The 22,573-nt window shown below is 36.5% G+C and overlaps 2 protein-coding genes across 8 annotated transcripts in view; both read left to right on the forward strand.

Annotated features, from left to right (window-relative positions):
- The window catches only part of LOC115223772 (uncharacterized transporter slc-17.2-like), a 45,935-nt gene that overhangs the window by 503 nt on the left and 22,859 nt on the right, over positions 1-22,573 (forward strand). For 4 of the 7 annotated variants that reach the window (XR_005003687.1, XM_036512904.1, XM_036512905.1 and 1 more), the window contains exon 2: positions 1,927-2,127. Coding sequence is in view for 3 of the 7 variants with exons in the window: in XM_036512903.1 (XP_036368796.1) it covers positions 7,541-9,034 (1,494 nt within the window). In the remaining 4 variants the exon portion in view is untranslated. Of the gene's footprint in view, positions 1-1,926; positions 2,128-3,982; positions 4,208-7,198; positions 9,107-22,573 lie in introns of those variants that run through there. The other 3 variants (XM_036512903.1, XM_036512902.1, XM_029794434.2) reach the window with 3 other exon arrangements.
- On the forward strand, positions 13,833-16,043 carry LOC115223840 (sialin-like; the record flags this gene model as incomplete). The annotated part of the gene is made up of 1 exon (XM_036512864.1): positions 13,833-16,043. A coding segment is annotated over one exon (1,137 nt), but the record flags the coding sequence as incomplete, so codon positions are not given.

Genomic DNA, 22,573 nt, shown 5'->3' on the forward strand with positions numbered 1-22,573 from the left:
GATAAGTAAAGGGTAGTAAAGAAATAGGTATTTCGTCTGCCGTTATGTTCTGAGTTCAAATTCTGCCGAGGTCGACTTTCATCCTTTCATCCTTTCGGGGTCGATTAAATAAGTACCAGTTACGCACTGGGGTTGATGTAATAGACTTAATCCGTTTGTCTGTCCTTGTTTGTCCTCTCTGTGTTTAGCCCCTTCGTGGGTAGTAAAGAAATAGGTATTTCGTCAGCCGCTACGTTCTGAGTTCAAATATCGCCGAGGTCGACTTTGCCTTTCATCCTTTCGGGGTCGATTAAATAAGTATCAGTTACGCACTGGGGTCGATATAATCGACTAAATGATGGTGTAGATCACAATTATATCGAAATTTAAGGTAAAAAAAAAGAAAAAAACTATCTGTATTATAATATACTGAATGTCTTTTTTTTTTAAGCTGTGCTGTGTTGCGTCATATCTATGTTGAAAGACAATCAGAAACACACAGACACACACAGAGGAATAAACACACACACAAGGAATGCACAAACACACACACACGCAAAGGAATGCATGGACTCATACATACAACCTACATACAAACAAAAAAATTATCTCTATATTGTTACATAATGAAAGATCTTTTGAAGCTGTGAAGCGGTATGTTGACAGACTTGCACATGAAATTAACGCGTTTTAATCAAAACTTGTTAGATACTATGGTGACAATATTACCCACCCATCTGCCTGCCTACCTACCTACCTACTACCTACCTACCTACCTACCTACCTACATACCTACTTACTTACCTACCTACCTACACACACATCACACATATATATATACATACATATATATATATATATATATATGTGTGTATATATATATATGTATATATATATATGTATATATGTGTGTATATATATGTTGTCATTTTTGTTGAATCTATCCAGTAAACTAGAGTTTCGTTGAAAGGAAAATGACGACGTTATTCAAACGAAGGTTTGCATTTTCGAGCTCAGAGCTGAGAAAAGTCATAAGGAGGATACAGGAGGCAGTCGAAAAAGCCATCTTCTATATATGGCTGAAGCGGGAAGACTAAAAATGGTTCGAAGGTTTGTACCACCAAACAGTTGCTCGGCTCTGGCTGCCAGAACTGAAACTAACACGACACTGCTGAAAGGCAGGTTTAAGATTACACGCCCTTCTCCTCCTTTGGCCAGTTGAAGTTTAGACAGTGTCACGTGATAACTAGCTGGTGCTGCCTGCTGGAGCCTACCGAAGAGTTTTTAAGGGGAATTTGGCTGGATGGTCAGTCACCCGCTGTCACTCGAAGAGGCCAGGGAACAGAAGAAAGAAGAGAGAATACTGGAATGACAGACACTCTCCTCATAGTCCACATTCTTGCAAGATCGTCTTTTAGTAGTCTGTACTTTTCAATCTCTTCCAGTTCTTTGCCACTTGCGCGTGCATCTCCAGGTGTTGCAATATCTATGATCTTGGTCTCCTTTTTTTTCCTTTATCTACCACAACAATACCTGGTCTCGAAGTATCGATTAGGAAGTCACACTGGATTGTTATTATTATTATTATTAAAAAATTTTTTTAATTAAAAAAAAGAATTTTTTATTATTATTATTATTATTATTATTATTATTATTATATTATTATTATTATTAGTTTTTCTCCTTTCATTTTGTTTCCCTTTTTCCTTTCTTGCCAATTGTCCCCCAACTCGTTGGGCAAAGAAACTCACTGTATACATTGATGGGTCATTAAACTAAACACAAACACTATATATATATATATATATATATATATATAATATATATATATATATATATATATATATATATATATAAACATATATGTATGTATATGTATAATATACAAATATCTAAGATTGGAAAAAGATTTTTTTCAAAAGTTGTTACCTATTTAATCTGTTGCAGTCAGTCGTTATCTTCCACGTCGTTACCTGAGAACATTCCTGCCGGACGTTAGCAGCCAGGTGTCAAGAACCAGGAATCTTAGCCTTTTTGACACTCAACAACAACAACAACAACGATACAGCCAACTGGATGTACGTTTGCATTGTGGTGTCTGGTGATTGGTGGTGCCAACGGATTGCTTGATTCGTCAGAAGTTTACAGGTAAGACGCATCTCTAGTATTGCAGCTGCTGCTACTACTACTACTACTACTGCGTGTCCGCTTGCCAATGCTGTCTGTCGTTTTTGTCCATTTCTTTAATGCGCGTTTCTTCGTACATCTGCGTTCATACCACACACCTGGTCATTAATGTGGGGTGCTGACCGAACAGGTACGATTGCGAATACGAACAACCGGAATGGCGTTTCTGCGAAGAGTCACTGAAGTAATGTCATTGGACAGGATGTGTCGCTTGGTGATCAGAGAATTTGGCCAGGTCGAGTAGAAACTTTTCCACAATTGAGTGGTCACGGAACCGGCACATCTGTCATGTAATTAGATCATTGGCGAATGCAGAAGTGTTACCTCAGTTGCCCTGGCGACACCCTTTCTAGCCGAGCCGACATTTAAAAAATCGGGACCAAGATTTATTTCCATCAGTTTCACCCTTTCATTTGCATCTAGTCTGCTACAACAAAGTTAGAAGACATAAACATGGGTCCATTTGTTACGAATTCCGATTCCCACATTATATAGTATTTGTTTTCGAAACTTTTGGGCAACACCAAAAAGAATAAAATCTAGGACCCCCCTCTGTTAAATTGTCGCCGGAAAGACTCGCATGACGGATACTTCAAACCCAGCCAACCAGTAGGAGACCCAGTGGTAGACCAAGAAAGAGAACTCTACCCCCACAACCTTCTCAGGGACGTAGTAGTCTGTCGTTAATCGATATCACTTGTGTCTCATACTGCTAAACGACACAAAAAAAAAAAAAAAAAAAAACCTGATATCTCTTGAGCCTGAAGATGAGGCAGTGGAGATCTAGAAAAATAGATTATATTTTATGGAGATTTGTTTTTTAAATTAATTGCCAGAAACTCATTGGAAATATACATATATTGTAAAATACAAATAAGATGCTATTTTTTCGAACGCACAAGTGCCGTTAGAACAACTGTTCTAATTCTGCTTTAAAAAGCATCTTTTTTTGGGTCGTACAATACACATTTCGACGCTTATAAAAAATCAAATGTTTGTGTGTATTTATATAGACGTATTTGTATATGTGTGTGTGTATACACATGCATATGTATATGTTAAATGTATTTATGGATGTGTCTATATATGTATTTGTATGCATGTATTTATTCATTTATGTATGTATGTATGTTTTTCTTTCAGAATAATTTGGGTTTTTTCTTCTTGAAGAATTCAAAGCTGGTCACATAACAAAATGACCAAAGTTTGGAGTCTGTAAGAGAAGTCTATTGGTTTTTGTGTGTGCGTATACGCATGTATGTGAGTGTATGTGTGTGTGGATAAACTTCCGCCCATGCAGTCGACATACATGTTACTTTAGTGCGCAATTTGCGTACACTTCATTGCTGTTTGTGTGTGTGTCTGTATGTGTGAGTGTGGGTGCGTGTGGGCGCGCGCATGCGCGTGTCTGTGTGCGTTCGTGTCTACGTGTGTGCGCGCGTATATATATATATATATATATATATATATATATATATATAAATCTGTCTCTACGTATTCTCTATATATATGTGATAACATATACTTTTAGCCCAGGAACCACAAATGGAGAATCCCTGGAATGTTTTGAAATTTTTACTCTTCATCTACTCAATTGTATTTGGCGAATACAAATTAGTTTGTTCTCTTCTTTCTTGGATACTCCAGCATTTCTCAGCTTCCATCCAAATTTCTTATAACTTAGTCCAGTGCCTTGCTTCAAAGGGTACTAGACTATGCAAGGTACTAAAGAAAAAATCTACCAATTCGATATAAAACCTGTAAATATTTTACAAAGTTTTTATAGATGTTCACCTTTCCTCCAATTTTTTTACAGAACATTCTCATCAGCCAAGGGACTTTTCCCGACCGTTGTGTATGATGTTTGCTCCTTGTCCCCACCCTACATATGTATGTATGTATTATTTTTATCTTTTAGTATTCTTTCTAAAAGAAAGGAGCCGGTTTCTTACGAAGAAAAAAATGCTGGCTCTCTGGAGTTTGGATAACCGCGATAAACAGCGATAAACAGCGATAACAGATACACATCAAATATACTGATGTAAGTCTTGCATATTTCTATTGTTTCGCTTACAGATTGCATCTGTAAAGTTCGTGTTAGCCGATCTTTTATCTGCTTGAATGTAGCAGCTTCTCCTGATTGTCGCTTAGTTACGGATGTATGTATGCATGTCATTATTCAGCTTTATTTCAAGATTTCTAGCCAGTAGAGAAAGAGCCGGTTTCTAATTTAGATCCAAGGCTCCTTCATTGGAATTTCAACATCAACAACAGGGTATTTTTGTATGTATGTATGTTTGTATTTATACGTGCATATTTGTATGTTTTGCTTTAAGTATGTCTTCGCATGCATATAGTTGCACATCTAGACATGTTCATATATACTTAAATTATAAACTTTTGGAAAGTTTTACAGATTTTTACAGTTCCAGTGATGGATTGGATCTGTAGTCTTTGAGTATGTATGTATGTATGTATGCATGTATATATGTATGTATGTGTGTATGTATGTATGTATGCATGTATGTATGTATGTATGTATGTATGTATGTATGTATGTATGTACGTATGTATGTATGTATGTATGTATGTATGTATGTATGTATGTATGTATGTATGTATGAATGTATGTATGTATGTATGTATGAATGTATGTATGTATGTATGTACGCATGTGCAGATTTGTATGCTTTATGTATGCATTCTCATGCATATAGTTGCATATCTAGACATGCTCATATATATATTCAAATGATAAACTTCTGGAAAGTTTTACAGGAGGTAGTAATCCGGCTACTCATTCATGATAAACTGCCTTGATGATCGATGCTACTATCATCACGGGACTTTCTACTGATATATCCATGAATAGTCTTCTGCTCATACAGGCTCATCCCATCATCTGATGATACATTGCGGTAGAGTCGTGAGACTTCTTTGGGCATGTATTCTAGGTTATCAGACAAAGGACGTTGCTCAAGGAGCTGCCTTCTAAGTCTTATGATGTTATCAGTTTCATGCATGTAAACTCTCTGCATGCTAATTTCAGGTTTCAGTGGAAAATCACTACGATCGGGAATAAAAGGTTCCCTCAGTTAATTCCCCTGAGAATTAACCAGTTATTTAACAAGGCTGATAGTTGTGGCTCCAAAACTGGAGATAGTATTCATCGTATGTTCGATAAATTGTCTCTGGCACCAAATACGCGACCTTTCGCTTCGTGTTCGTTATGCATTTTTGTATGTTTCTTCTATTTTTTTTAATTATTACAAATCCTCCACTGAAGAGGGAGTCGGTTTCCAACCAAGATACAAGGCTCCATCCTTGTGATGTAGCTAACACAGGCAAATTCACATTTGGAACTTGAGAAAAATCTTGCATAGTTTTACTGTTCCACTCACAGATTGCACTTGTAATGTACGAATTAGCTGGTCAATGTTTCTTTCTGAAAATCCATAGACACACACGCACATAGACACATAGACACACACGCGCGCAAATATACACACACATGCGCACAAATATACATACACACGTATATATTTATATATTTATATATATATATATATATATATATATATATATATAATATATATATATATATATATATATATACACATATATATATACATATATTTATATCGTTACGACCGTCGCTCAACTCAACTCAGGACCCTAAGTCGGCGACGACGACTACGCTCAGTCAAACGGAAATCCACCACAGAAAGCGGAAGTAGACAGCGAACGCAAGCCAGTAACCGAAAACAACAACAACAACAACAACAACAAAGGAGAGAGACAGCGGAGGCGGTTGCTTACATTTAACAACAATTTATATAATTCACAACATCAATTGAAACATTTCAAATACATTTAAAAAACAAGGTTAACAGACATTTAACAATTTCTAACTTTACAAAATCAATCAAACGTAATACAGAGTTAAAAACAATCAAAACAATCAATGTCATTTAGCAAAATGACAACGTCCGACTTTTCAAAACAATCAATTGGTTGACATGCCACACAATACAGAATCAAATAGTCTTTCTCTTTTCCTAATTTTCTTTTCTTACACAGAGAGTTCGTTCTCAAAGATTCCTTCTTTTTACAGTTTCTTTTTTTTCTTAAACAGATTACGTCACAGAGTCGTCTTTCTTTTACATTCAACATCAAAGTCCAAAACACAACTCGAAACATAAACAACAATATCGAATGTTTCTGAACCCACAATAGTAGTCCAGCTTCTTCGCGTGTGTCTCTCAGCTCCTTCGCTGTCACTAAAAATTAAAAAGTTTAATAAAACCAGTAAACTTATGAAATAGATATATAAACAACTAGCAGTATCGCCCGGCGTTGCTCGGGTTTGTAAGGGAAATAACTATATAAGCATTTTTAGAGAGTTATAGCCAAAAAATAGCAAAAAATGCATTAAAAATGGAAAAAAAGATGATGGTAAATGTTTTTAAATCGTTGACTCATCGTAGACATTTTTAGAGAGTTACTTCCCTTATATAATAGCGAAAAAAATGCATTAAAATGGAAAAAATGATGGTAATTTTTTTTTAAATCGTAGACTCATCGTAGACATTTTTAGACAGTTACTTCCCTTATATAATAGCGAAAAAATGCATTAAAATGGAAAAAAAATGATGGTAAATTTTTTTTTAATCGTTGACTCATCGTAGACATTTTTAGAGAGTTACTTCCTTTATATAATAGCGAAAAAAATGCATTAAAGTGGAAAAAAATGATGGTAATTTTTTTTTTAATCGTAGACTCATCGTAGACGCACGCTAATACCCAGAAGGGCTCGATATGAATCACGACTATAAGATACCCGCTTTTGGTTACACTGCACCGCAAAATGTGGGAGTAGTTAGGAATCTAAATCGTAGGAGACAGACACACAACGTCACTTTTATATATAAAGATTATAAGCACATAGAGAGACGATGTATATGATAACGAAGATGAGAAATGATTTCATGTACGCTGTTTTTATAGCTCTACGTTTTATCTCTCTGTTCAGGTTAACGGAAACAGACGATGAAAGGAACACACCAACTTCCGGTGACTCTGTATTATAGGATATCGCAATGTAAAGGATGCATGTGAAAACCTGAAAGCAGCTTCTAACATACAGGCGCCAAACATGAGAATATCAATAAAAACTGAAATATATTTATACTAAGATAGATAAATATACAGAAACAAAGAAAAAACTCCCCCCCCACACACACACAAACAGGAACAAATATCTACGCATACACACTCATATAAAGAAAAGAAGAAAAACAGTTCCAATTTCGCATTTGATTAACGAAAATCAAAGGAGAGTAAGAATTAGAGGTTATCTGAATATCAGTCAACAATGGCGAAGTTTAGCAGCTGTTTCGGTCGATATTGTTCATACCGATGGAAGTTATGCTATATATGTTCGATTGCGATATTTCTCCTGCAGACGATGAGGGTCGATTTAAGTATGGCCTTTGTTTGTATGTTGAAGACACCAAATCGCACGGCTAACGACGCCAACAACACTCAGAGTACCCAACAGTGTTCTGGCCTTGATACTCACAATCAGTCCTCACACGAAACATACAATGGAGATATCACCTGGAGCAACAATCTTCAAGCGAATGTATTAGCCGGTTATTACTACGGTTACATTCTAACAAATATTCTTGGAGGCATTTTAGCAGATAAATATGGCGCTAAAAATATTCTAGGCTTTTCTCTCGTTTCAGCATCGGCTCTGACTTTGCTCTACCCGAGTTTATCTCGAATAAGTGGTTACTTTACACTTGTCTTAAGGATATTAACTGGGTTAGTATCTGGCCCGATGTTTCCAACGGTGCAATCTTTATTTGGTCGGTGGGCTCCACCTCTTGAAAGTAGCACATTGATTGGTCTTGTATGTTCTGGTCAACTCATAGGTAGTATTGTATGTTATTCTATATCGGGTTTCCTCTGTGTGTATGGATTTGACAACGGGTGGGGTTCTATATTTTATATATTTGGGGGAATGTCACTGTTGTTCAGTTCTGCTTGGTTCTATTTTGTTTACGATCGTCCAGAGCTCCATCCGTCTCTTGGTCAAGAAGAACGCTCGTACTTGAATAAAACTGTAAGGTGTAAAAGTAGAGTTAAAAACATACCCTGGAAAAACATTTGGAGTTCGTCTGCTGTTTGGGCCATCGTTGTTGCCCACACTTGCTATAACTGGACTGATCTTACCCTTACCTTATTACTACCACTCTACATGAAAGAAGCCTTAAACGTCGAAACAGAATCAAATGGTTTAATGTCATCTGCTCCTTGGATAGGGCAAGCCATTTCCTTGCCCTTGTTCGGAAGACTTGCAGATTTTATACGCTCAAAGAACTGTCTGTCAACCCGTTCGATCCGAGTGCTTTTCCAAACTGTGTGTTTCGTTTTCTCGGCGATTCTATTCATTTCTGTAGGTTTTCTGAAATGTGACCAAGTCCCATTGGCTGGTTTTCTCTTTCTTTTTTCTGGTGTCATCTGGTCTCTCTATATAGGCGGTTTTAATGTGAACCACGTTGACATTGCTCCGAAATACGCTGGTGTATTGTATGGTATTACGAATACATTTAGTTCCCTACCAGGATTTGTGGCTCCAATAACAGCTAGAATACTTACACCGAATGGAACGCAAAAAGAATGGCAAATTGTGTTAGCTTTATGTGCAGGGTTTTCTGTGTTAGGGGCAATAGTATATGCGATTATGGCGAAAGGGGAAATTCAAGATTGGGCCAAGTACGAAGATAGTTCTATAAATGAAAGAGAATCTCTGAAGTTAAAAGAGGGAAGAGCAATTGACGGAGATTGTGAAACGGTTTAGTGTGTTATCTAGTCGCAAAGATTATTGTGGAAGCTTGGAAAATCAATAAAAACATGAATAACCAATGAAATATGTTATTATTATTATTATTATTATTATTATTATTATTATTATTATTATTATTAGTTTCATTTGTTTCAATACTGTTTTTGCTTCTTGCCGTGTGTCTTTTTGACTCCTAGGGAAGAAACTCGCTGTATACATTGATAAGCCATTAAACTAAACACACCAGAATGCTTATTTTCAAAATGAAATGAAATAAAAAAGATGTGAAAAAAATGTGAGTGGAAATCGTTGTCATATCGACAAAGCTCTTTTCAGTACGTGTGATGTACCAGTTAATGCAATCTTTTGCACTTCTTTCACGGATGGTAAACCAGGGATCATTCTCAAATAATTTCCAGTTTCTAGTTTTTATGATTCTTAGTGCTGCTACAATCACTGGTATTGTAAACGTCTTGAGGTGCATGAAGTGATAACCAAGCCGCAATCCGGTCTTTGATGGATCGTGATCGGTTTGTATTACTCGACCCCCAACTAGATTCGTGGTGGTGGTCTTCAGTGAACGGCTGGCCGGATTGCAGGATGAACATCAATGACCATCTCAACGATCCATCACGACTTTTGGCAACACAGGTGGAGTAATAACACCACGGAGATACAGAAAGCAATTTTTAGCTGTGCACGATGCCTGATATGGATGGGCTGATATGGAGGGTCTGCCATACGGGCTTTGCGTTTGTATTCTACAAGTGTTGGGCGATATCTTGGCAGCGGAAATATGCTGCTGCTCGGATCAGAATGCAAGAATTCCCGTGGCTGTGAAACTAGGAGCCGTAACATTATTAAACAAAGACTCGAACGAAAGAGAAAACATTGATAAATGTTGGGCCTTGCAAAATAACTCTGTCACTATTCTGCCTCCAGAAAACTTGTGTCCAAAAATTCAACGCTAGTCTTTGAAAAAACTAGACGTCAATTTTATGTTGGACTTAAATCTATAATTTTTAGCATAACAGACACAGAAATGCAAGAAGTTCATTAAACTATCCTGTGATGTTTCCCAGACAAATAAGACGCCATCAATGAACCGTAACCAGAGTATAGGTTCATGACCATCAAGGGATTTGAATGTCTTCAGTAACTGTGCCTCGAATTTCGTCATGAAGACATTAGCGAAATTAACTACCATAACAATGATAGGAATATCAATAATATTAATACTAGTAATGCTCCTGGCTGCAACTGTAGAGTTAAATCCCAGTGTCCTGTGTTATGTCGATGTTTAATCCCAAACGTAGTTTATAACTGTACAATCGTGACTGAGGCTGGTAACTTTATATATATAGGATGTTCGATAAATATGAAAAAACGTATCAATAACCATGCTATATGTTGTGGTATGTGGTGTGCTATATATAATACTATCCCATGATAACTCCTGCCTTGCTAGTCTAACTTCATCCTATTTTGGTGATTACACTATCTCCCTTTCTATGATGTTCTACCCTACTGATCATATAAGTCTCCTTTTGACTAAACCATACACCCCATAGAAACTATAAAATCATGCATACAATAACAACCGGCAACATTATAACTTATAAAATCTTTTCTGCATGAAAAGCTTTAACTGCCTTCACTACTTCCATACCTATTACTCGCTCTTTTTGGATTACCTTTATCTTTTCCCTGTTTCTAATTTTAAATCCCCGTCTCTTTATATGTAGGTTATATAGATTTAATATTATTTTCTATAAATTCTTATTATTTTGCTTTCTTACCTTCATACCCTTACTTACATACCTCTTATCTCTTACAAATTATTATTTTTCTTGTTCTTAAATTGATATTTTTCAGTTACTCAAGTCTATACGAGATATTTATACTATATCTATATAAGCGTATAAATATTTGTGTATGTGTATATATGCAAATATGCACATATATGTGTGTGCGTATCTGTATGCATTTTCACATTTTTCTGATTCACGGCTTAAAATTAATAGATAGTATGTATATCTTTCTAGTTCTTCCATATGGAAATGCCTTGAGCAGTCTTTATAGAAACCACCTAATAAGTAATTAATTAAGTACATGTAATGTCTATGTAATCTATGTAATCTTCCTTTATAATATTTATAATTGATATATACCCTACGACCCCACTATGCTCAATGCTCCATGCTATTCTTAGAATTTGTAGTCTATTCTTAGCTACAACAGCGACAACATGAATTTCTTCCATCTTCTTGCTGTGTTAAGATATCTACGAAAAAACTATATTAATGTGTCCTACTTGTTGAAATTCCATTTATTTATTTGTGCAGCTGAAGATGGCATTGCATTTTAATTGATATAATGATTGCATTGTTCAACTAAATGGAGCCGCTTGTGTTGTATGTCTTGTACTCTATTTTTTCGTTGTTTGAAAAATAGTTCGTTTCCGTGTTTTTGTTTTTATGTTTTCGTTTCTCAGTGTGTTCTACGTTTCTTTGATGTCCTGTACCAGTATATGCATGTATATATACATATAGTTGTAGGTATGTACATATATGTATATATGCATATATTTATATTATGTATATATATGATATGTGTATATATATGTATATATATACATATGTATATCTATATATATGCATATGTATATATAAATATGTATATATATGCATGTATATATGTATGTATATATATATGTATATATATGTATGTATATATATATGAATATACATGCATATACCTGTGTATGTGTGTGTGTGTTTGTGTGTATACACATACCTATATAGAAATGTTTACTTGTTAGTCGAATCTCGCCCCCCAATGACATAATGATGGAATTCCAAGCAAGGTTCGTGGTTTGCTACCTCAATAGCTCCTTTCTAGGATCCAGTGGCTAAGGACATCATCAGGAGGAACCACGTCCGGTTTCGGCCCCTACTTCTCTGCCGTTTTCGACGTGGTGACCCCCGCCCTTTCGGATGTGTCTTCAGCTCTGGTGCTGGATGCATTTCTTCTTTCTCCATCTTTCTTCTGTTCTCTGGCCTCTTTGATGCAGCATCAACGAGTGTCAGCGGGTGACTGACCATCCTGCCAAATTTCCCTCTAAATACTCGATGGTAGGCTCCAGCAGCCAGCACCAGCTAGTTGTCACGTGACACTGTCTAAACTTCTGATCGATAAGATTCATTTTATACTCAACTAAGAAGTTGGTTTTCGATGTGATCAGCAGAAATTCATGAAGGCGGTGGTCAGCCATGGGTGGAGACAGACGACTGCAATCATTAAATTAATGGAATAAATATATAGACAAGTATAAGCACATAGAGAGACGAGGTAAATGATAATCAAGGTGAGAAATGATTTCATGTACGCTGTTTTTATAGTTCTCCATTTTATCTCTCTGTTCAGGTTAACGGAAACAGACGATGAAGGGAACATACCAACTTCCGGTGACTCTGTATTATAGGATAGCATAATGTACAGGATACATAAGAAAAACTGAATTATAAGGCACCAAACACGAGAATATCGATAAAAATGGAAATATAGTAAGATAAATATACATATACAAAAAACTTTACCCGTTCATATGTACTCACAGACACACATATACATAGAAAGAGACAAATACTGAAGTGTAAGAGACATCTTGACTCTGATTGATAAGAGCCACAATAATCAAAGTTGGGCATATGAAATAAAACCCAATCGATGTTTGCGCTCATAATTATAAATACTGTACATATACACAGTTAGTATCTCACAAGTATCTCACAACCGGAATATACCAACTGATGGCCATCCATGCCCGTCATCAAATAACCAAAAGAAAAAGAATGAAAAATGGTCTAGGGAAGATAATAAAGAAGTTCTTACGGCCTTCTACCATGACATATATTTCCCCACAGATACTTGTATATATACACGGCTAGTATCTCACAAATATTTGCTTAATCCCTCTGATACCGAAGCGCCCGCGCCTACTCATTTTACTATATTTTAAAGTAATTTGAATTTAATTAAGATTCCATCAAAATTTCAGGTGAAATTATGGTTCAGACATTGGTTTTATATGAAATTCTTTTTATATGAAATATTTTATGAAATTCTTTGTAATTTTTAAAATCCTTTGAGAGAAAGACAGTTTATTTTAACAGAAATATGGTATGAGAGGAACTGAATGCTTTCTGATAGTTTGGCTCTGGTTTATGTGAACTAAAACAATTTCGAATATATCACACAAACAAGTATTGATTTAGATACACTTCAAGAAATACAACCTGTACAATACACTTATCCCCACCTCACCCACCCACACAAACAGGAACAAATATCTACACATACACACTCATATAAAGTAAAAAAGAAAAACTTCCAATTTCGCATTTGATTAACGAAAATCAAAGGAGAGTAAGAATTAGAGGTTATCTGAATATCAGTCAACAATGGCGAAGTTTAGCAGCTGTTTCGGTCGATACTGTTCATACCGATGGAAGTTATGTTATATATGTTCGATTGCGATATTTCTCCTGCAGACGATGAGGGTCGATTTAAGTATGGCCTTTGTTTGTATGTTGAAGACACCAAATCGCACGGCTAACGACGCCAACAGCACTCAGAGTACCCAACAGTGTTCTGGCCTTGATACTCACAATCAGTCCTCACACGAAACATACAATGGAGAGATCACCTGGAGCAACAATCTTCAAGCGAATGTATTAGCCGGTTATTACTACGGTTACACTCTAACAAATATTCTTGGAGGCATTTTAGCAGACAAATATGGCGCTAAAAATATTCTAGGCTTTTCTCTCGTTTCAGCATCGGCTCTGACTTTGCTCTACCCGAGTTTATCTCGAATAAGTGGTTACTTGCCTTAAGGATATTAACTGGGTTAGTATCTGGCCCGATGTTTCCATCGGTGCAATCTTTATTTGGTCGCTGGGCTCCACCTTTTGAAGATAGCGCATTGCTTGGTCTTGTATTTTCTGGTCAACTCATAGGTAGTATTGTATGTTATTCTATATCGGGTTTCCTCTGTGTGTATGGATTTGACAATGGGTGGGGTTCTATATTTTATATATTTGGGGGAATGTCACTGTTGTTCAGTTCTGCTTGGTTCTATTTTGTCTATGATCGTCCAGAGCTCCATCCGTCTCTTGGTCAAGAAGAAAGCGCGTACTTGAATAAAACTGTAAGGTGTAAAAGTAGAGTTAAAAACATACCCTGGAAAAACATATGGAGTTCTTCTGCTGTTTGGGCCATCGTTGTTGCCCACACTTGCTATAACTGGACTGATCTTACCCTTACCTTATTACTACCACTCTACATGAAAGAAGCCTTGAACGTCGAAACAGAATCAAATGGTTTAATGTCATCTGCTCCTTGGATAGGGCAAGCCATTTCCATGCCCTTGTTCGGAAGACTTGCAGATTTTATACGCTCAAAAGACTGTCTGTCAACTCGTTCGATCCGAGTGCTTTTCCAAACTGTGTGTTTCGTTTTCTCGGCGATTCTATTCATTTCTGTAGGTTTTCTGAAATGTGACCAAGTCCCATTGGCTGGTTTTCTCTTTCTTTTTTCTGGTGTCATCTGGTCTCTCTATATAGGCGGTTTTAATGTGAACCACGTTGACATTGCTCCGAAATACGCTGGTGTATTGTATGGTATTACGAATACATTTAGTTCCCTACCAGGATTTGTGGCTCCAATAACAGCTAGAATACTTACACCGAATGGAACGCAAAAAGAATGGCAAATTGTGTTAGCTTTATGTGCAGGGTTTTCTGTGTTAGGGGCAATAGTATATGCGATTATGGCGAAAGGGGAAATTCAAGATTGGGCCAAGTACGAAGATAGTTCTATAAATGAAAGAGAATCTCTGAATTTGAAAGAGAGAAGAGCAATTGACGGAGATTGTGAAACGGTTTAGTGTGTTATCTAGTCGCAAAAATTATTGTAGACGCTAGATGTCACCCATGTTCCTAAAAGCTTTTCTCTTGGAAAATGAAGATATGCCGTACGACTTCCCGCCGTACTGTTATATCTGAACTGTTATCAACCGTTCCTGATGTTCTCTTATTACTCTCCAACTGTGTATCTTCAACCAGCACTCCACGATGTCTCCATTGAATAATTCCTATGACCTGTACACTATGACTGCACATATGACACTCTTCTCAAACTTTTATGCGCATGCTTATTTATACTAACCAGTACAGTTTACTTAGCCAATCACGAGTGTGTACACATTTCCCATACAACACCTCTTCCCTTTGAGATTGGCTTTCGCTTTATTTTCTTAATTTTTTTATTACTCCCACGGGGAGAAATCGGCATATTTTTTCGTTTATAAACAATCTCTAACATCTCCGTCCGCTTTCTCTTTCTAGTTGACATGCGCACTGGTTCAATCATTTCCTGCGGCGCCGGAATATCAAATATATCATATAACATTTCAATAAGCTCTTGCTGCCTTTTTCGTCCTTCTGTGTATCTCTTTTTTATTTGACTTACATGTCTCTTATGCTCACACGTCTTCCCTTTCACCATATATATTACTCTACCAAGACGTTTGGTTATTCTTCCTTGTTCCTAACTTTGTTTTCCATATTTTTTTCTGACTTAGCCATTCGCTCTTTAATAATTTCAATCGACATATTTTTTTCGTAAGAGAAAAAAATGCAACAAATAATTTTTCGAAATTAACAGTTCATAAAAAAATGATCACACAGGTTCAAATCTTTCTCCTGGAGCGGGAAAGTACACACTTTCAACAAAAGCCTGATAAGCAATCAAGGAACAGAATGTAACAAGTAATCACAATAACAACACCTTCACGGTCCAATTAGCATAAAAAACTCCTCTAGAAATTGGCGCATATGACACTCTTCTCACACTGTTCTGCGCATGCTCATTTATACTAACTAATATTGATCACTTAGCCAATCACGTGGATGTACAGATTCCACATAAAACACAATAAAAATATTAATAAACAATAAAATACATTATTATTATTATTATTATTATTATTATTATATTATTATTATTATCATCATCATCATCATCATCATCATCCTCCTCCTCCTCATCATCATCATCATTATTATTACCATATTTAAAGGACAAGAATCACTTTCTATTGAAAGAACTGACCAGCTGCAAAGATGTAAACACATTTTTTTCTTCTTCCTCTCTCCCTTCTTTCTTTCCTTCTCTTTTCCATTGACACTCCTTTCAGATACATAGACATGCACGCACACACACACACGCACAGGCACGCAATCTCTCTCACTTTCTCTCCGTTCATCACCCTCTCTTACTATCCTATATCTCTCTCCACACCTACACACTCAATAATACTATAAAAAGAGACAAATCTCCTGAAAAAATTCAATCTGAAGATTCCACTAGAGTGGATGCAAGCGCTAATATATGATTTGTAAAAGCATGTGACATATTAATAAAAAATCTCTCTATATAAAACCATCCGGATTTCTGAGTACCTTATTTCTTCTAATATATATATACACACACACACACACAAACATATATATATATAAGTGTGTGTGTGTGTATGTGTGTGTGTGTGTGTGTGTGTGTGTGTGACCGCGTGTGTAACTTTGGCGATTTTATTCCTCCATCTTCCGTTCCTTTGATCTTTCCTTTTCCTATGTTTCTGACGAAGAGCTCCGCTCGAAACATTAAATCCTCCTTCTTTCCTTCCTTTCCTGAGCGTCCAATAACACTATATTTGTTCCACGTCCTCCGGTTGTTGTGTTTTCTCTTTGTGTTTTCATGTTTGGATTAACTATATATACATACATACATACATACATACATACATACATATATATATATATATATATATATATATATATATATATATATATATATATGCATGTGTGAGTTTTTGAGCTTGTCTTTGTACCCACTACCGCTTGTGTACCGGTGTTGGTTTGTTTACGTCACCGTAACATTAACGGTTCGACAAAAGAGACCGATAAAATAGATAGTAGGTTTAAAATTAAAATTTGTCCTGGTGTGTTGATTTGTTCGACTAAAACCCTTCAAACCAGTGCTTCGGCATGGCCGCAGTCAGTTTACTGAAACAAGTCAAAGATAGAAAGAGACACAGAAACCTACAAATGCCCAGAACAAAATATTCCTTTGACATTGGACATCACAAGAGAAAAAAGAAAAAAATGAGGGAAAAAGTCAAATCCTGTTGGAGAATCCTTATGAAGGAATCGCGTTCATTTGCCGAGAAAATTGCCCATCTCCAAAACATGATAACTTCTTTCCTCTTCTCCGACTGACATAGTCTTTCTTAAAATTTGATGCATAAATATACGAGATCTGAAGTTGGATTTGAAGCAAGGTCATTTACTCAACGACCTCAGATCACTAGATATACATGTGTTGAGCATCAATAAACCCATGAATTAAACCCATGAATTGCACCAATATCCGACACACCTTAATCGGCCTGGATCGCGAGACGGGCTGGCGGTGTTATTTCGGACTAGTTAAGTGGTTGTCGGTGGGGTCGGTTGTGAATAATCGACAGTGAAGTTGTCTGAAAAAGGGTGCTAAGGGAACAAAAATAGTGCCAAAGAAAAATAGATTAGGGAAGAAACAAATTAAAAGAGACAAATAGAAAAGCTATTGCGACTGATATACCTAGCGTCAAGCAGAGTTGCCGACATTTTTTCATAGTGAAACACGAAAATGTCGCTGTTAGAACGAAGACACATTCGCAACAAAGCCACAATTCTTACATTGAGGGATCGATTCCAAATAGGGAGAACACAAACATGGTTTAAACAGCAAGCTTGGCAGGAAAGAAACGTGCCTTTAAGCAGTACAAAAACAGCAAAAAATGGAATGTGCAGTTATGTACAGGTTGACGGAAGAAAAGCAGGACACAAACGGCATTATCGATCGCATTCCAACCTGGAATCCATTTTTGTATTTTTTTCAAAACTTATACACGTCCTGATACCGTCGGTATCTACATATCGAATTTGAGCGCAATCGGATAGAGGATGCCCGAGATCCTAGAAGACACACACACAGACAGACAGAACCTCATATCGATACTTCCGGCATAGTAGACAATGAAGGTTTTGGGCTACTTTGTCGTGTCTGTGCTTGTACTTTTTCTGCCGTAGGACTTTCACAAATTGACAATGTGGGTCACGCTTTCGACCCTCTTTCCACACATTCTGCAGAGGTTCATTGCCCTTGTGTGGTTTATATTCTTTTTCACTGAGTTGGTGTTCAATGCCTGGTCCTGGGCAGCGATATCTTTTTAGGTCACCCTTGCTGAGCCCTTCCTATTATTATTGTTGTTGTTGCTGTGTTGTCGTTGCATTTATTTGTTGTTATCACCATTATTATTATTACTATTATTATTACTATTATTATTATTATTATATTATTATTATTATTATTATTATTATTATTATTATTATTATTATTATTATCATTATTATTATTATTATTTTTATTATTATTATTATTATTATTACTATATTATTATTATTATTATTTTTATTATTATTATTATTATATATTATTATTATTATTACTACTACTATTATTATTACTATATTATTATTATTATACTACTACTACTATTATTATTATTATTATTATTACTACTATTATTATTATTATTACTACTACTATTATTATTATTATTATTATTACTACTATTATTATTATTATTATTATTATTATTATTATCATCATTTTTATTATTACTATTATTATCATCATAATCATGGTGGCGAACTGGTAGAATGGTTAGCCAGGCAAAATACTTAGAGGTATTTCGTCCGTTGCCAACTTGAGTTCAAACTCTACTGAGGTCGACTTTGCTTTCATCCTTTCTGGGTCGATAACTAAAGTACAAGTGGAGTACTAGGGTCGATGTAATCGACTTTACCCCTCACTCTAAATTTCAGGCATTGTGCCTATAATACAAAGGATTATTATTATTATTATTATTATTATTATCATTATTATCATTATTATTATTATTATTATCATTATTATTATTATGATTGTTATTATTATTACTAGTATTGACTGAGAGAGCAGTGTATGCCATCAAAGTAACACTAGGGTACAAATATACGAAGCCCAGTACACCCATCATGATTACTCGTCTGATAAGGGTGCGCCAGGCACATGCATCACAACCACATGTGATCTCATATCCAGATAAACAGTGAGTGACCTTGCAGGCGGGACCCAGTTAGAATTTTCCTTTGGTCCATCATATAAAAGAAAAAGTACTCCGTCGTTGCTCATGAAGAAAGCGATATGGTTTAGTGATGTGCTTAATGTGTTATTTTCGATTCCAGATTGATCAACAAGCTGCCGACGGAAACACTAAATTCATCAAAACGAAGAGACAATACTTTATTCATTTTAATTTGAATATCGGAACGTCACAAACAGTTCGAAAATCCACGAATCCAGCATAAAGAAAAAAGTCAAAGAAAATGTCGAAGTTTAACGAATTTATCAGCCATTATGGTTCATGTCGATGGCGGCTGTGCTATGTCAGCTTTTTCGCTTTGCTTCTCATGCAGACTTTACGTGTAGACCTTAGTATGTCGTTAGTTTGCATGTTAAAAACACCCAATCGTACAATTGATGAAGTCAACCTTACTCGAAATAACGAACACTGTTCTCGTTTAGACAATCGTACATCAAATGGAGAGGATTTTGAAGGAGAGTTCGAATGGAGCAACATTCTGCAATCAAACATGCTGGCTGGATACTTTTATGGATACACAATTACTAACCTTCTTGGCGGTGTATTGGCTGACAAATATGGTGGAAAGAGAGTTATGGGGGCTTCCATATTCTCAGCTTCTCTCCTGACCCTTCTTCACCCAAGTCTAACTCGAATAAGTGGTTATTTTACTCTCGTATTAAGGACACTTACAGGTCTGGTTTCAGGGCCCATGTTTCCTGCAGTGCAGTCTTTGTGGGGTCGATGGGCTCCACCTAGTGAAAGTAGTACTTTGATAGGGATTTCATTTGCCGGTCAGATATTAGGTAGCATTGTAGGTCTGTCAGTTTCCGGTTTCCTTTGCGTTTATGGCTTTGATAATGGATGGGGTTCTATATTTTATATATTTGGTGGATTATCGTTGGTGTTTAGCTTTGTGTGGATTTATGTTGTTTATGATAATCCAAACGTTCATCCAACTATAAGCGAAAAAGAACGTTCCTATTTAAACAAAACAATAAAATGTAAAAGTAAAGTGAAGAACGTGCCTTGGAAAAGCATCATGTCTTCTACAGCCGTTTGGGCCATCATCATGGCGCATACACTAATTAACTGGACCGTTATTTCTTTTCAAGTGATTCTTCCTTTGTATATGAAGGAAGCGTTAAATATTGATACGAAATCAAACGGTTTAATGTCTTCAGCTCCGTTTATTGGGCAAATAATTGCTATACCATTTTGTGGAAGATTCGCAGACTTCTTGCGTTCAAACAATTATCTTTCAACACGATCCGTTCGAGTTCTTTTCCAGTCAGTTTCTTACATTGGTTCAGCGTCTCTGATTACCGTAATCGGGTTCCTTAATTGCAATCACACGACATTGGCCGGAATTCTTTTCTTTATTACTGGAACCAGCTTAACATTCTATTATGCAGGCCTGAGTGTAAATCATGTTGACATTGCTCCTATATACGCTGGTATATTGTACGGAATTACAAATACTTTCGCATCGTTACCTGGCTTTGTGGTTCCTTTAACTACAAAAGCACTGACACCAAATGGAACACAGCAAGAATGGCAAGTAGTATTATCATTGTGTGCCATATTTTCTGTGTGTGGGACAATAATCTATGCGATATTCGCGAGAGGGGATGTACAAGATTGGGCTAAATCTGATGAAAAATCGATTAAAAATTCTTCGAATGAGGAAGAATCTATATATTTAAATGAGGTAAAACAAGGATAAAACTCGCGCACGCACACACACACACACATACACACACATATATACATATATATATATATATATATATATATATATATATGCAAACACAGAGGTATACACACGTACAAACACGGACATATATACATCATTCCCGTTGTAAAAAATAAACTTTCGTGGGAATGTGAAATAATTCTCCGTTGAAACAGTGGCCATCGAAGCACATCACAGAAAGCTACAAAATTATAGCACGTAAATAGTGGGTCGGAAAAAACCCCCCTTTTGAATAGAAAAGTCGAAGGGTGCCCTCAACATATCCAATCCAAAAACAGTTTTTTCAGCCCAATGTTTTCATGCTGTTTCGTTATGTACCGCGAGACACAATGTTTCCAAAAACGATGCACGCACACACACACACACACACACACACACACACGCACACACACACACACACGCACACACACACACACACACACAGACACACACACACACACACACACACACACACACACACACACACACACACACACACACACACCACACACACACACACACACGCACACACACACACACACACACAGACACACACACACCACACACAGACACACACACACACACACACACACACACACAACACACACACACACACACAGACACACAGACACACAGACACACAGACACAGACACACACACACACACACACACACACAACACACACACACACACACACACACATACACAGAAATGGTTTAATGTTTTCTGCTGCATTTATTGAACAAATCATTACTGTGTCATCTTGTGTCAAAGCCACAGGCATTTCCCGTTCAAAGAATTATTTTTACAACGCGTTCTGTTCGTGTTCTTCTTTTCCAATGAGTTTCTTATGTTGGTTCAGCGTCTCTGATGATCGCAATCGGATTGCTTAATTGCTTCCAATCTATTCTGGCCGGAATTCGTTTCTTTATCACTGGAATCAGCTTAACATTCTATGCTGTGGTTTTCATTGTTAATCATGCTGATATCTCGATATCCAAGATACTCTGCCAGCATTAATTCTTCCTGTATAGATGGCAACACAATTTTTTCTTCTTCCTCTCTCCCTTCTTTCTTTCCTTCTCTTTTCAATTGACACTCCCTTCAGATACACAGACACGCACACAACACACACACAAACAAAACAAGACATACACACTCTCTCTGAAACGAAATCCAGACAATTTTTTTAAAAAACAAGAACCCCTTGGAGTAGCCACCTGATTTTACCATATTTAAAAGACAAGAACCACTTTCTATTGAAAGAACTGACCAGCTGTATAGAAGTAAACACATTTTTCTTCCTTCTCTCTTCCTCCTTCCTTTCCTTCTTTTTTCCATTGACACTCCTTTCAGATACAAAGGCACACACACAGAGAGGCACACACTCTCTCTCACTTTCTCCCCGTTCCTCATCCTCTCTTACTATCCTATATCACTCTCCACCCCTACACACTCAATAATACTAAAAAAAAGAGAAAAATCCCCTGAAAAATTCATCTGAAGATTCCACTAGAGTGGATGCAAG

Source organism: Octopus sinensis, linkage group LG24 (genome assembly GCF_006345805.1).
Source record: "Octopus sinensis linkage group LG24, ASM634580v1, whole genome shotgun sequence".
NCBI classification, from domain to species: domain Eukaryota; kingdom Metazoa; phylum Mollusca; class Cephalopoda; order Octopoda; family Octopodidae; genus Octopus; species Octopus sinensis.